The sequence below is a fragment of the Neodiprion virginianus genome, chromosome 2 (assembly GCF_021901495.1).
Source record: "Neodiprion virginianus isolate iyNeoVirg1 chromosome 2, iyNeoVirg1.1, whole genome shotgun sequence".
NCBI classification, from domain to species: Eukaryota; Metazoa; Arthropoda; class Insecta; order Hymenoptera; family Diprionidae; genus Neodiprion; species Neodiprion virginianus.
Window position 1 is genome coordinate 18,630,133 of NC_060878.1, and position 14,733 is coordinate 18,644,865.

The 14,733-nt window shown below is 36.8% G+C and overlaps 1 protein-coding gene across 3 annotated transcripts in view; it reads left to right on the plus strand.

The window, feature by feature from the left end:
- LOC124298713 (lysophosphatidylcholine acyltransferase) overlaps positions 1–14,397 on the plus strand; it is a 114,952-nt gene extending 100,555 nt beyond the window's left edge. For all 3 annotated transcript variants that reach the window (XM_046751085.1, XM_046751086.1, XM_046751087.1), the window contains exons 6-11: positions 3,442–3,579; positions 3,697–3,822; positions 5,937–6,084; positions 6,198–6,296; positions 6,696–6,837; positions 14,146–14,397. In XM_046751085.1, coding sequence (XP_046607041.1) covers positions 3,442–3,579; positions 3,697–3,822; positions 5,937–6,084; positions 6,198–6,296; positions 6,696–6,837; positions 14,146–14,234 — 742 coding nt within the window. In that variant the 3' untranslated portion in view covers positions 14,235–14,397. The remainder of the gene's footprint in view (positions 1–3,441; positions 3,580–3,696; positions 3,823–5,936; positions 6,085–6,197; positions 6,297–6,695; positions 6,838–14,145) is intronic.
- The last annotated feature ends 336 nt before the right edge of the window (positions 14,398–14,733 follow it).

The following is a 14,733-nucleotide window of genomic DNA, read 5'->3' on the forward strand; positions in this document are numbered from 1 at the left end:
TTTTCATGCAGTTATGTGCCATAAATAAGCTATGCGATCCCCAACCACCACCTCTACAAAAATTCATCCGCGAGGGGATGAAAGCAGGCGTGCTGGAGATCGAACTTTCGCCAACCGGATCCGAACGGGAGTTGTAACGAATCTCGGAAATATCAACCGGTACCAGCCTCTCGCTGCGGGGCTTTCGACATTCTTTGAGCTGCCCAAGGACGTTCAGCGGAAGAGGGCGGTGGTGAACGTGAAAAACAAAGATGATTATTGTGAATATTTACGTTTGACGCCTCTGGTGATCCGCCATCATGCGGAAACGATTTAGACTAGATTTGAAAATGTGAATTCATATACTTAACATTTATTTATTTATTTACTCATTTATTTATTTATTTATTATCAATAGATTGAGAAATTATTCATTTTTATTCGTTTACCGCGAGAAAAGTTTTCGGAAAACGAAAAAAAGTTTTCCGAAAATTTTTCTCCATTTTCTGAAAACTTTCCATTTTCTGAAAACTTTTTTTCGTTTTCCGAAAACTTTTCTCGCGGTAAACGAATAAAAATGAATAATTTCTCAATCTATTGATAATAAATAAATAAATAAATGAGTAAATAAATAAATAAATGTTAAGTATATGAATTCACATTTTCAAATCTAGTCTAAATCGTTTCCGCATGATGGCGGATCACCAGAGGCGTCAAACGTAAATATTCACAATAATCATCTTTGTTTTTCACGTTCACCACCGCCCTCTTCCGCTGAACGTCCTTGGGCAGCTCAAAGAATGTCGAAAGCCCCGCAGCGAGAGGCTGGTACCGGTTGATATTTCCGAGATTCGTTACAACTCCCGTTCGGATCCGGTTGGCGAAAGTTCGATCTCCAGCACGCCTGCTTTCATCCCCTCGCGGATGAATTTTTGTAGAGGTGGTGGTTGGGGATCGCATAGCTTATTTATGGCACATAACTGCATGAAAATTCGAGCTTGTTGAATTCCCCACCAAGATATTTCATTTGCAGGCGATTTTGCCCAGCCATGTTGCACATTTCAGCCAGCTGATTTGAATCTTCTTGCAGGGCCCTTGCGATTCTCGGTGGTAAGAAGACGTTGTAATCCTCATCGATCGTCGCCAGAACACGTACCCCAAATTTCGTTTTGACCAGCCGTAAGCCCGTGATGTTGTACGCCGCTCCAATTTCAAGTTCCGACATCTTCTTGGTTGGCGGATTCTCCAGACGGCCGACGTGGTTAACTTTTGTTAGATCTATCGCGTTTCAATCGGCTTCTTGTTTTTTACTAGTAAGAGCAGTTCACGACGCGAAGAGACGATGAGAACAGCGCCATCATCGGAATAGGCCTACGTTTATATACCACTCACCCCATCGAGTGGGAAATAAGCCTGGGGGTAAACTATTAGCGTAAAAGTTTACGGATCGCCATCAACATTCCCAGCCTATCTAATTGCGGTGTCGCCACCCGGTCGATTAGCACAAAGGAATGTATTTGAAGTATGGTGAAAATATTATTTTCGCCCTAAGGGCAAACACTGCTGCAGTCGTTCAACGTTTTCCGGCGCGCAATCATACATCGGGACGTATCTTATTCCTTGTTGATCTGACGACACTCGATCCAATCGGCTTCGCTTCCACCGTCATCTGGTTCGATGTCCGAAAGGATCGCGATCACCTCATTTCCCCATTTTTGAAAATGCAGGATTAATGTTATGTCCTGAACATATACCAGGTGCCGTCTGTGCGGTTGCGCGCGAGCTCTCCGGACACATTCAACGAGTTGCCGAAGATCTTGGAGCGAAAACTCCGAAGTCGCGTCGCTGAGTCCTATAATTATTTCTTCGCCGGTAAACTGGTTATTACGTATCATGATGATTTTAGTGCGTTCGTCTCACAAGAATTATAGACTCACTGATGTGCAAGTTTCACGTGCCAGCCCTTTTTATACAGATGGCGGAAGTTTACGGGTAACGGTGAAAAATCATAATGGCGTGTCGAAAATATTATTTTTCGCACTGGGAGGGAAACTATTAGCGCGAAAGTTTACGAATCGTCATCAACATCCCCCGATCTATCTAATTGTAGCGAACTTCCCCAGCTTTACTTAAAATTAAGTGCAACTGTAATTCGAAATATATATATAGCTACAATAACCCCCGATCTATCTAATTGTAGCGAACTTCCCCAGCCTATCTAATTGTAGCATCGCCATCCGGTCAATTAACACAAAAGAGTGTATTTGAAGTACATGGAAAATATTATTTTTCGCTCTGGGGGTAAACTATTAGCGTGAAAGTTTACGGATCGTCATCAGCATTCCCTGTCTATTTAATTGCGATGTCACCATCCGGTCGATTAACGTCAAAGAATGTATTCGAAGTACGTGAAAAATATTATTTTTCGCCTGGGGCAAACTATTAGCGCGAAAGTTTACGGGTAACGGCGAAAAATCAAAATGGCTATTCATCCGACCAAGAAATAAATCACATTATCAAACTGTCCGACGATAAAAAATCAAAATGGCTGCTCATCCAGCTGAGCAAAAATCAAAATGGCCGCTGTCTGGATGGCTGCTCGTCAGACGGCAAAATCGGTCGATTATACTGGTGATGTCATAAAAAATCAAAATGGCCGCCATCAAAATGGCAGCTCGTCACACGGCAAAACTAGGAAAAAATCAAAATGGCCGCTGTCAGAATGGCTGCTCGTCAGACGGCAAAATCGAGCGATTATACTGGTGACATCATAGCGAAAATCATATTATCAAACTGTCGGACGATGAAAAATCAAAATGGCCGTTCATCCGGCTAAATCAAAATGGCTTCTCATCCGGCTAAGCAAAAATCAAAATGGCTGCTCATCCGGCTAAATTAAAATGGCGATTATACTGGTGACGTCATTGGGAAAGGCTTGCTATAGTGGGCGTAACATACCGGCTGCCCGGGAGGGTGGCGGGAGGGAGCCGGCACGCCGCCATTTTTTGATTTTCAACTCTCATGTCTATACTACTCATTCACTTAAAAATTTATTTGTTTGACCCACTGTTTAAATTCGGTCAAAAAGTTGTTGTTCTCTTGCAAATCTTACTCTCAACATGCACACATTTCAATGACAATTAACATTTTCCGAGTTCTCAAATTATTCAAAAAATCTCTTGTGAAAAAAAGAATAGAGTTACAAAATATGGTGGAAATTCAGATTTTGGTCCGTACAAAAATTCAGAGAAATTGAAATGTTTGCACCAAATTCCTTAACATAAAACTGTAGGTTCTAAATTGATGTGATTATATACTGTACTTCTATGGTAATTGTTAACTTCGATCAGTTGATAAGAATTTTATCAACACGTTCCGGGAATTGTTACTACATTTCTTTCAGCACAAATAAATGGTGAGTTCGGTCGGAAAGCAATTAACTATATTTTTGGGTTGTTTTAGATTGAAACTACTGTGGCTGACACTAACGCAACTAAACAGTAGCTGTGAAATCGAATTTCTTCCAGTTTACAAGCCAAGTGAAGCTGAGAAATCTGATCCAAAGCTATACGCAAACAACGTCAGACGTCTAATGGCCAGGTAATTAACTATTTTGTTGCAGCAGCGAAGCACGTTCCCAAAGTCGCTAATAAAACGTAGAAACAAAAAAAGAGTGAGAAAAAATAATGTATATCGACGTTATTTTTCGTTCCCCAGGGCGTTACAAATCCCAGTTTCAGACTACACGTACGACGATTGTCGAATTATCAGTAAGGCGCATCAATTAAACTTAAAACACGTGTCCACCATTATCGAGGCACACAAGCTTCGTTATAAACTTGGGTGAGTTGAAATGAACTATATATAACATGTTATATAGGAAATTTAAAAACCTCAGAGTCTAAATGTTTATTTCTATTTCTGCTTCGAGTCAGTTAGAATTAACAGATGAATTTTTATTTTGATCTTTTGATCAGCTCGGTGAATTTGTTTTTCAAGCATAGAAATTCACACGAGTCGAAGGATTGTAACAAATTTTTATTGAAAGTTTCTTCTCGATACTGCAATAATTCTAATCTCATTGAATCTAGTCTACAGGGTCATTTATTCGTTGCTGAACACCAGCAATAAACCAATGTTGAAATGGATAGAGATTCGTGATAGTTTGGATTGTAGGTTCGTTCCAGGATATCCTGGCACAACTGTCACGTAGTTCAAGCCAGAGCCACACGTCGACCGCTAAGTTTCCGAGCCGGGTAGTCATTACCGCAACATTGTCGTATCATTGTCGCACCAACAATGACCGCACGACTAGGGAATTCCGCGGTTGACCTGTGGCTCTGACTTGAACCACGTGAGAGTCGCACGGACCAATCCTGAAACGCTCTAACCATCTAAACTACCGTGAATCTTTATCCACCTTACAGTGGCATATCGCTGGTGTTCAGCAGCGGTTGAAGATGAAGATGTGACACTACGTGTGCAACAAATACGTTGTTATGACAATACTGACTGTACATTAAGATTATGTAGTACTCCCACCCTTACCGACCGAGCAAACTCACTCTGTTTCCTCCTGTATTAAATAATTAATCAAACGAACGGAAAGGTTCCAAATGTCGACGGTACATCGCTCTTTCCTAGCTGAATTCAGGAGAGTTACTCATATCCCAAAAATCGTCAAATCGTCGAATCGAAAAATGTGTGGTTTTTCGACACTCGTTACTATTCCCACATTTTCCGCATTTCAGAGGCCAAAACGTACGTAGTTGAGATGCTTTGTGTAATTTCGGAAAGAATGAGGAGTAAAATGAGCCATCCTTAGACTGTTATCATTCAATATTGAGATCGCTAGTCTAGAAAAACGAAGATCGAGTCACATAGAAGCGTACGGCTTATGGGCCGCTTGAAGCAAAACTTTCTGCGACTCGTAAATCCGTAAGATGGCTCTACCGTCGGTCGACAGTAGAGAGTTAGCACGATCACGCCAATTCGCCGGTCGGAGCCAACACACCGACACTGTAGGCATTAGTACAGAGCGCTGTACGTGACCCACACAAGCAAAGGCGCCACTAGCGACACCTAGCTGTTGGTGGAATAGCTCGTCCGAGCACCCCAACTTTTCTTGCTTCAATTAGCCTGCAGGCCGTACGCTTCTATGGGACTCAATCTTCGTTGTTTAGAACTAATTACAATAATTTCGTAGATGAAAGATGCTGTCACGATCAGGTAGGAAATGGCCGAGTGTTACTTGGTTGGTAGATCCCCTCAGCACGACGTGAAAGCATTTTTTATTTACGAAATTATTCTAATTCCGAGTTTTCATTTAGCGACATCAATATTGCATGAAAACATTCTCACGATGGCTCTTTTTTCTCCTCATTCTTTCTGAAATGGACGAAAATATCTCAACTATGCACCTTTTAACCCCTTAAATGTGGGAAACAGTAGGTAACACGTGTCAAAAAACCACAAATTTTTTTGACTATTTTCAGGATATGAGTAACTTTCCTGAATTCCTGTACGAAAGAGTGAAGCTCCGTCGAAATTTGAAACCTCTCCGTTCGACTTTTTATTTAATATGGGTAGAAAAAGGGTGATCTTGCTCGGCCGGTAAGGGTAGGACTGCTGCATAACCTTAAGGTAAAGCGAAAATGCGAAAATTTTCAAAATCGACATGCCCTAGTGTTCAAAATGTGTGCACACGTATGAAAATAATAAATCTCCTTGGAATCCGCATTCAGTCGACATCCTTAGCTCTGACAAGAGCCTTGAAGTTTCACCTTTGAAGTGAAGAAACACGAAACCCTACGTACCTGTATGCGACTATCACTATCATATAACTATTACTATCGCATATCGTTCAACGAATTACGAATACATTCACATATACAGCATATTCATATGTGCAGTAGTTTAGATGGGATGAAAATTAATTTCTATTTATAACTCGTCAGATTATTGCAAGGAAATATAGAAGAGACGTTGGTTAAAAGTAAAACTGAACGCCTGGACGAGATCGTCGATCTTTACAAATTTGCCAAGATCCTAAGAGTGGATGAGAAGGACCCGGCGACTCGACAACTGTTTCACATACACGATTGGGTTAGTATATAAAATTAATACACAAGGCAACAACCAATCTATCCATAAAGCTGCAACTTGTTAGCCATGTAAAAATATGATCATACCTATTGATTCGATTCTATTAATTTCAGGATCACTGCGACAAGATCAACCTAGAGGAATACGTGTTCACAGTTTTAGTTATAGCGAAGGCGGATACTATTGAGGAAATGATAAAACTAGCTTTCGAAGTAAGAGAGATGGTGAACACGCTTGCCCGGTATCTTGTATCATCAAGCCGCTGAAAATTATTATCCGTGACATGAATATTCGGATCCGGCCAAATTCCGTCGTTGATAGTCACTACGTATAGCCTTAAATTTTCAAATTTCTAATTACAACCGTTTCGAAAATAATCGAGTCCGTTTGGTGGGCGATACGACAAATCGACAGATTAACAGACCGCTATTTCTCTACAACCCCATATTTTCGTTTCTAGAAACCACGAAACATTCAAATATCTCTAAACTAGCCGAAATCATTTTATTTCTCAAAGCCGATACTTTTCGTTACACTAAAGTGGTTACAAATAAAATATGTGTTCCTAGAAATAATCGAAATTAATTACACGTTAATGAATCCTTCTTCAGATTTGTAACCCAAGTGAGACCCCTTCCGTTGACGCTAATACGTTAAGAAGAATTCTGAGCCTCTGTTTGCACCTATCGCCAGAAGAGTCTGATAAAATATTCCGAGATGCTCTGACGATAGATAGAACGAGAGTGAAGTTGGGTAAGTCTCCATTGCTCTATTATTAATCTACTTTTCAGTTTAGCAATCCATTTAATACTATCAAACTTTATTTCACATATTTTGGTAGATTACGATTTCATTCGAACGTAAACTTTTTCATATCCTATGTGCGTGTATTCAATATGAAAAGGTTTGTGTTAAGTTAAAACTCGCATGGATTTGCGATTTCAATCGCGCGCTGATTGATCAGGTGTGCGTTTTAAGCCTACTAGTTAGTTTACTAATATATTTTCTTCGCGAGCCGATTGGTGGCTGATTGAAAGAAAGATGCCGATATTCACAGTTGCAGCCTACTTCACTGTACTAAAGAGTCGTATCAATTTGAAGGCTGATAATGTAACGAATCGTCAGACTATGTATATACATTAGGCTTGTAGCTAACTTGTTTTCGGACCAAAACAAAATGCGGTCCATCTCCATTCTATACGAAGTATGTGACAGTGATTGGTGATGTAGCCGATTTGAAAGATTGAGAATGATTGTCACGTAATTCGTAGAGAATCGAACTCGCATTTTGTTTCGGACCTAAAATAAATTAGCCGGAAGCCCAAGGCATTGACGAACATTACTATATGATTTGTCTATTCGGTTTAGCCCACTGGTTTAGCCGTAGGTGAAATGAAGTATCATAAGTAATTTCACATTATCAATATCATGCCGAAAATATTAGTCTCGCTTCTCTTCTTACGACATTGCGATTTCGGACGCTAAATTCTTCTTGTGGTCAAAATTTTACCAAATCGTAAGGAAAGTAAACAAACTTATTGATGATAAGGTAATGTTTGAGGAATTAAATAAATGTATGCATTAGTTGAGAATTTTGTTACTCTCTTCTATCTTTCTAAAGATTAAATATCAGTGCGCGTGGTTGATTCTAGTACAGCTCATCTACCTGATTCAGTCGTAGAACTACGTCGAATGCATTTTTGAACCGATGTTACAATCAAAATTGATGTCATACTTTTTTGTGACGTTTGGGTCTGGTATTCTTGTAAAACGGTATTGTTCACTCGTGATTCTAATTTTCTGAAGAAATATCAAATATGGGAAGAAATTAGCGACCAAAATTTCCGTCCAATAACAACGAAATCAAGATTAATGTTTTCCACATTATATTGATCATTTGAGGTTGCCCGTGATGCTTCATTGCACCTATGACTAATTCGGGTAGACAAGCTGTAATCAAAAAGTACAGCCTCACGTAATATAAAGAAAAAAAAGATTATCATAATATAAGTATGTGAAGATTAAAATAAAGTTTCCGTTAAATGTCACGTGCAGCGAAAACAAGACAGCAATGAACTCGCTTTTTGGAAAATATGAGAGGTGGTTCAATTTTAGCACATAGCATTTCAGCATACATTGAGTAATATAAATTTAAATACTGTTTAGCCGAAAAAAACCATTTCGCAACATAATTGGACGTTCAATCTCAGATGAATCTCTATTGCAAGTATATTCTGTAACAAGACATCAAACGCTGTACGAAAAGACCGAGTTTTCTTCCTTGTTACATAATAAACTATTTTGCGATACTTTTCGTCACCATGAAAAAGGAAGTATCTGTCGGTTTGTCCGAAAATTTTCCGTAATTATCTCGGAAACGGGCTAGCAAAATCGTGATCTCGGAAACGACTTGATGAAAAAATTAAAACTTTCAGGATTGTATAGTCAATCGATATGGGCATGAAAAATTGCCATGTCCCGTTTAATTCTAACTTGTGATTCTACCGTAAATAAATAGATTCTTAATATTTAACCGAGAAACGTATACTTTTTCTTCCTCATTACTTTTTATAAATGAACAATCATGTTTTTTTAAATTAATTAATTTATTGAAACATTTTTTTATCGCCTGTCGGTCTATCGGTTTGTCCGACAATCTTCCGCGATGATCTCGGAAACGGCTCAATGAAAAGATCTAAAACTCACAGGAATAAGCAGAAAAAAAAAGGTGGGCATAAAAAATTGCCACGTTCCGTTTAATTTGAACTTCCAGTTCTACCAAAAACAAATCGATTTTCAATGTCTTACTGACAAACGTATACTTTTTCCTCCTATTACGTTTTCTAAATAAATGAGTATATTTTTCCCAGTCTGTATATTTATTGTGGAAAAAATTCGTAAATTTCTTGTATTTTAAAGAAAAAATTTCAACTTTTATCATAAAACTTTTTCATTTTGCTGCCAGGTTCCTATCATTTAGGATTTCACTAGCTTGTTTTCGAAATCATTGCGGAAGTTTGTTGTACAATCCGACAGACTCTTCCCGTTTTATGGTGACGCAAATTATAGCGAAAAAACTTTTTCCTGCTGGCTTCTAATAAAACACCGTTTGAAAACTGCGTGACATATTAATTTGGATTCGTTCTACTGGTGGCAAACGAGTTTCGGCCCCAAAATGATAAAATAAGATATCTTCTAATAAATGTCCATTTGCAGTTTGAAACTGTTCTTTATTATTAACACTTCCTAATGGATAGACTAAGTCATTTTATATCTCCCTGAAATGAGCTTCACGTTTAATAGCCTGTTGTCTGCTGCATCTAACTCTTCTTCATGCTGCTGATCCTTTCTTTGAAGTTCTAGAAATCTTATTTGTTCGCATCTCTGAAAAGGAATTTATTGGGGAGAATATGTGCATTTCTGAAGTTTATCGATGCTAAATTGGCTGGCCGGTGGGCTTATTCGAAATACAGAAACATATAATGAAAGGAAAATTCACGAGAACCAAAGAAGGCGCCGGCGGATTTCTGTAAAGGGATTTAGTTCGACAAATCAACAATCCAAGTGGGGCATTCCATGCCAAATCACCGAGGTTTCGGCCCGACCCCCTTCGATTTCGCTGAAAATTTTTTATCATTTTCTACCCTACCAAAGACATTTTTCTGAATTTTTTCAGATTTTTTTACCCAACCCAAAAAAAATCACGAATGTTTGGAAAAAACCGCTCTTTTTTTTTAAAATGCTAGAACTTTTTCAAAAATTGACCGTTTGGGACCTTTTTTTTTAAAAAAATTTTGTTTTTAAATGCAGTTTTCAGAAAAAAATATAAAAAATTTTGCAGATGTCAGGATCTATGAAATATTTCAATATTTAAAAAAAAAACGTTTTTTTTTCGAAGTCCGAAACCTTTGATTCTCAATTTTTTTGTCTCAAAACAAACTTCAACTAAGACAGTATTTAACCCCCCTATTTAGATTTTGTGCCGACTTTTCTTTCTATTTTTTTTTTTTTCGATTAAAAAAAAAAAATTTTTAAATTAGGTTATTTTACATAACTTTGCGTTAAAATTTTTTTGGATTGTTTTTAAAATCTTATAAATTGAAAAAAATTGTACAAAAACAATCGTTAAGTGTTTCTGCGCAAGTATTAAATTATTTTTAACAGCTGAAAATATTTCATTAATGTATAGTGTTATTAATTTTTCTCTATCTATTCAGTTTTGTTTTCCCCGCGTGATGATGAGTAAAATTTCAAATTTTCAAATAAGAAATTTTTTACCAACTGCTCATATCGCCAATAAACAATTCACCACCGATAATGAAGGTAACTTCTAATTTTTTCTTAATCATTTTAAGGCTATGTTTTCTGAACGATGTCAGTGTTTTTCTTGCAACTCGTTGACAAGTTAGTTCTCTAATGTGTATCAAGTATTAATAAGCTAATTGTCATTCAATAAAAATTATTTTAAGTCAATTTCTTGATTATCAATAATTAAAATGCCGAAATTTTTTAATCGTTGCTGTAATCCAATGAATCGTGATAAACATAATAAGACAAAATCTCTACGAAGTCTGCCTGAGTATTTGGCTATTCATTTCCATCTATGAACTGATGACCGTGTATGCAGTTCATGTCATAAGGAATCACTAAAGCAAATTTACAAAACTTCAATCGAAAAAAAAATAGAAAGAAAAGTCGGCACAAAATCTAAATAGGGGGGTTAAATACTGTCTTAGTTGAAGTTTGTTTTGAGACAAAAAAATTGAGAATCAAAGGTTTCGGACTTCGAAAAAAAAACGTTTTTTTTTTAAATATTGAAATATTTCATAGATCCTGACATCTGCAAAATTTTTTGTATTTTTTTCTGAAAACTGCATTTAAAAGTAAAATTTTTTTAAAAAAAAGGTCCCAAACGGTCAATTTTTGAAAAAGTTCTAGCATTTTAAACAAAAAAGAGCGGTTTTTTCCAAAAATTCGTATTTTTTTTGGGGTTGGGTAAAAAGATCTGAAAAAATTCAGAAAAATGTCTTTGGTAGGGTAGAAAATGATAAAAAATTTTCAGCGAAATCGAAGGGGGTCGGGCCGAAACCTCGGTGATTTGGCATGGAATGCCCCAAGTACATCCAAGATTCACCAATGCCAAAGAGCGCACCATTGGACCAATGAATAATACAAGAATTGAGCGAAAATGATAAATTAGGGAAAAGAATTTACCAACTCCAAATAAGGTTTCAGTGAATATACTAGATTATTTTAAAAAAATTCGCCTATGCAAAAGAGGGCCCTGGTGAATCTGCTGGCAAGGGTTTGCTGATGGTTTCTTAGATTACGGGATTGGAATCTCATTTTAAAAGTTATCTACGTTGACAGGCTATTGGATCGAGTAATTTCATTTAAGTTTAATTTAAACACAACATAAAATTTATTTATTCAAAAGGAAAGTGATTTATTATAATTGAATAAAAATATGAATTGTGATAAAAATTCTAAATGATTTTAATCCAACAAAAGATCTCATATATTTGGATTTGGACCGCTAATTTGAATTTGCATTTACGGAAAATATAAGATCATATTTCTCGTAAATTCAGAAGAAAAGTGCTATTTTTTCCCCACAGATGAGGGAAAATGTAAAGAGGGAATAATGTGCCACGTTCGTTCCGCTTTCTAAATCAAAAAAGTGAACATTATCGGGAATAAATGTTATATTGTATTACAAGTACAAAAAAAGGGTGGCTTGCGAAGCGTATGAAATTTGAAGCGTGAGCCCATGGAGACTAGAGGTAAGGAGGCCGAACGCATATGGCGGAATCGTCGAAAAGTGGATCGTGAAAGTGATGAAAGATCTTGTAGTTCGGGACGTATCCGCAAGCGATACCAGCGCCTGGTTACGAATAGGATACATACGTGAGGATCGGTTTTGGTAGCGCCGCCAGGCGGGTAAAATCCGCGGATCGTTCATCACTTTCACAGTCCGGTTTGCCAGCATTGCGTTCGGCCTCCTTACCTCTAGTCTCCATGCGTGAACCGTAAAGGCGAGCGTGTAAACGCGTGAGTCAGATATCACCCATCCGCACGTGAGTTGGCGGAAGCAGTCAAACGCACACGTCTGTTACATGCGATTTTTTCAAAAACTTGTCTAGGAAAGTTATGATTCGTAAAAGAAACGAATATAATATAATTTGGAAGAAGTAGATCAAAGACAATGAATAAGTCCAGAGGCGCAGGCCTGGGTTCATGATACCTACAGGTTATAACCTAAATCCAATAACTTCAGGTATAACTCAAGCCCAATGATGTCACTGGTGACGCCCAAAGCTCAGAGCACACGAAATGCAGTAAGCAGTGTGCCGTCACAGACACAATACAAGCCGGAAACGTGCCAGCCAATCAAAGCATTTAAGTTATCTGTGATCTACCTTTCCAAGCATATACGTATACATTCTGAGATTTACCGCCAATTCGATGGATAAAAATTTTTCAAGTGTTTCAGTAAAAATGGGAAATTCCTATGAAATACTCTAAATTTTGCCATGTTTGTAAAACTCTCTGCAGTCCAAGATTTCTCACAAAATTGATGAGTTCATACTCTCAGGAATTTTCATAAGAATGCAGAAATTCTCCTACATACTTTTACAAAATTGATGTTCTGAAATTTTTAGAATTCAGCATAGAAAATAAGATATTCCTTTGACGAACTTGAGATCTCATCCTGCTCCTGAAATTTTCTATATTCTAAAAATGCGTGCAGATTTGACAAGCAAAAATTTTCAGAATTTTTCAGTAAAAAATTTAAATTCTCATAAAGACATCTGTGTTTTGGCCTATTTCTAAAATTCTCCGTATTCCGAGATTTCTCAGAAAATCGATACGCTGATATTCTCAGAAATTTTCATAAACCATTAGAACTTTTTCTACAGAACTCTATATTTCTTTTTATTTCTAAAATTCTTAAAACTTCCCGAGATTTCTTAGAAAATTGATGAGCCGAGGTTCTCGGATATTTTCATGAAAAATAGTAAATCTAAAAAAACTCTACATTATTTCCCGTTGATAGTTTTCTCTGTGTGTATTTCAAAAAAATTTCTATCAAATTAGTGACCTGAAATTTTCAGAATTTGTCATCTAAAAAATAGCAATTACTCTGAACAACTCTGCATCTCTCCCTTTTCGTAAAATACAATACATTCTGAAAATTTCTGCAAATTGGAGAGGCTGAAATTTCCAGGATATTTTAGTCCATACTCAACATTTCTATGAAAACTCTGCATTTTTCTGTGATTGTAGAATTCTTCACATTTCACGAGTTCATACAATACTGTAAAGCAAAAATTTGAAAATGTTTGCAAGATTTTTCATAGAAAATCAGAAATAGTGTACAAAACTTTGCATTTCTCCGTGTTAACATTCTACATTCAAAAAATGACTACAAAATCAGTAATTACGAATTTTCAGAATTCGTGGAAGAAAAAACAAAAATTCTTCTGGAAAACTGAATTTGATCCCTCTCGCATATTTCTCTACTTCCGCAGAATTTCTGCAAAATTATCGAACAGAAATTATTCGATGTGAAATTCCGACAATTTTCCAGATAAATGTAGAATTTAGAACTCTGCAGAATTCTGAACTTTAGTACATTTTGGTTTGAAAAATTTTTCAGCGGAATTGTCGGAAATTTTTTTGCACCAGGGATGTGTTGTAAAAAATATATAAAAAACGTTTCTGTACCCGGTAATAGGAAACCACACCTTCTAAGGTTTCTTATACGTAAAATTATACAAAAAATAGTTAGTTTACATGGCTGAGCAAATCACTAAATTCTGATCGATCGATTTTTACACTTGGTGCAAACTGGCAAACACGTATATTTAATTGTAAGATAATTTATTGATTTCACGTATATGGAGACGCAAAAGGCTCTGTTCACGGTTTTCCAGACAATGTATCAGAGTTGTAGGCAAGACTTCCACCAATATTTTGTTATTACTGTTATTACTGTCAACCTCATTGACACCGTCAATGGCATTGTTGTTATTGTTGTTGTGCACTTTTGTATTCCAGAGGATCTAATTGAACTGCTGAGTAAGAAAACTGAGTTCATGCATCTGTTCGCCACGCATTCGGAAGAGAAGCAGAAAAAGGTCATTTGAGAATGCCTTACTTTGACTTTGCAAAGTCGTAATAACCAGCCAGCTGAATCTGAATTCACCGAGCCTCTTTTCGTTTAGATTAATCGAACGCCTACGTAGTAGTACAGTACATTTGAATTTTTACTTTATCGTAGTCTTGCAATGTGTATCAATAATCTGATAAGGCAGGAGGGATTCTGAATTTGAAAGGACTCCAGATAGTCTAAGATCCGGCCCTAAATCGACCTTCACCGAGGTGATTAATGAACAAATTATGTTTTAAATTAAATTTTATACACTAAACAATAAATAAAAAATAGGTTGCCTGAAAAAATCCTGGCAAGGCTATATTAAATTGTTAATTAAAAAATGATTTTTTTTTTTAAATTGTACCGGTGAGATTAATGAAAAAATCTTATACCAACAGAAAGTATGAAACCTGTAGAGTGTGCAATCGATAGGTTGTCGATTTTTAACCTGGCCAGACTACTAGGTTGACAGGTATAAACAGGTGTATTAA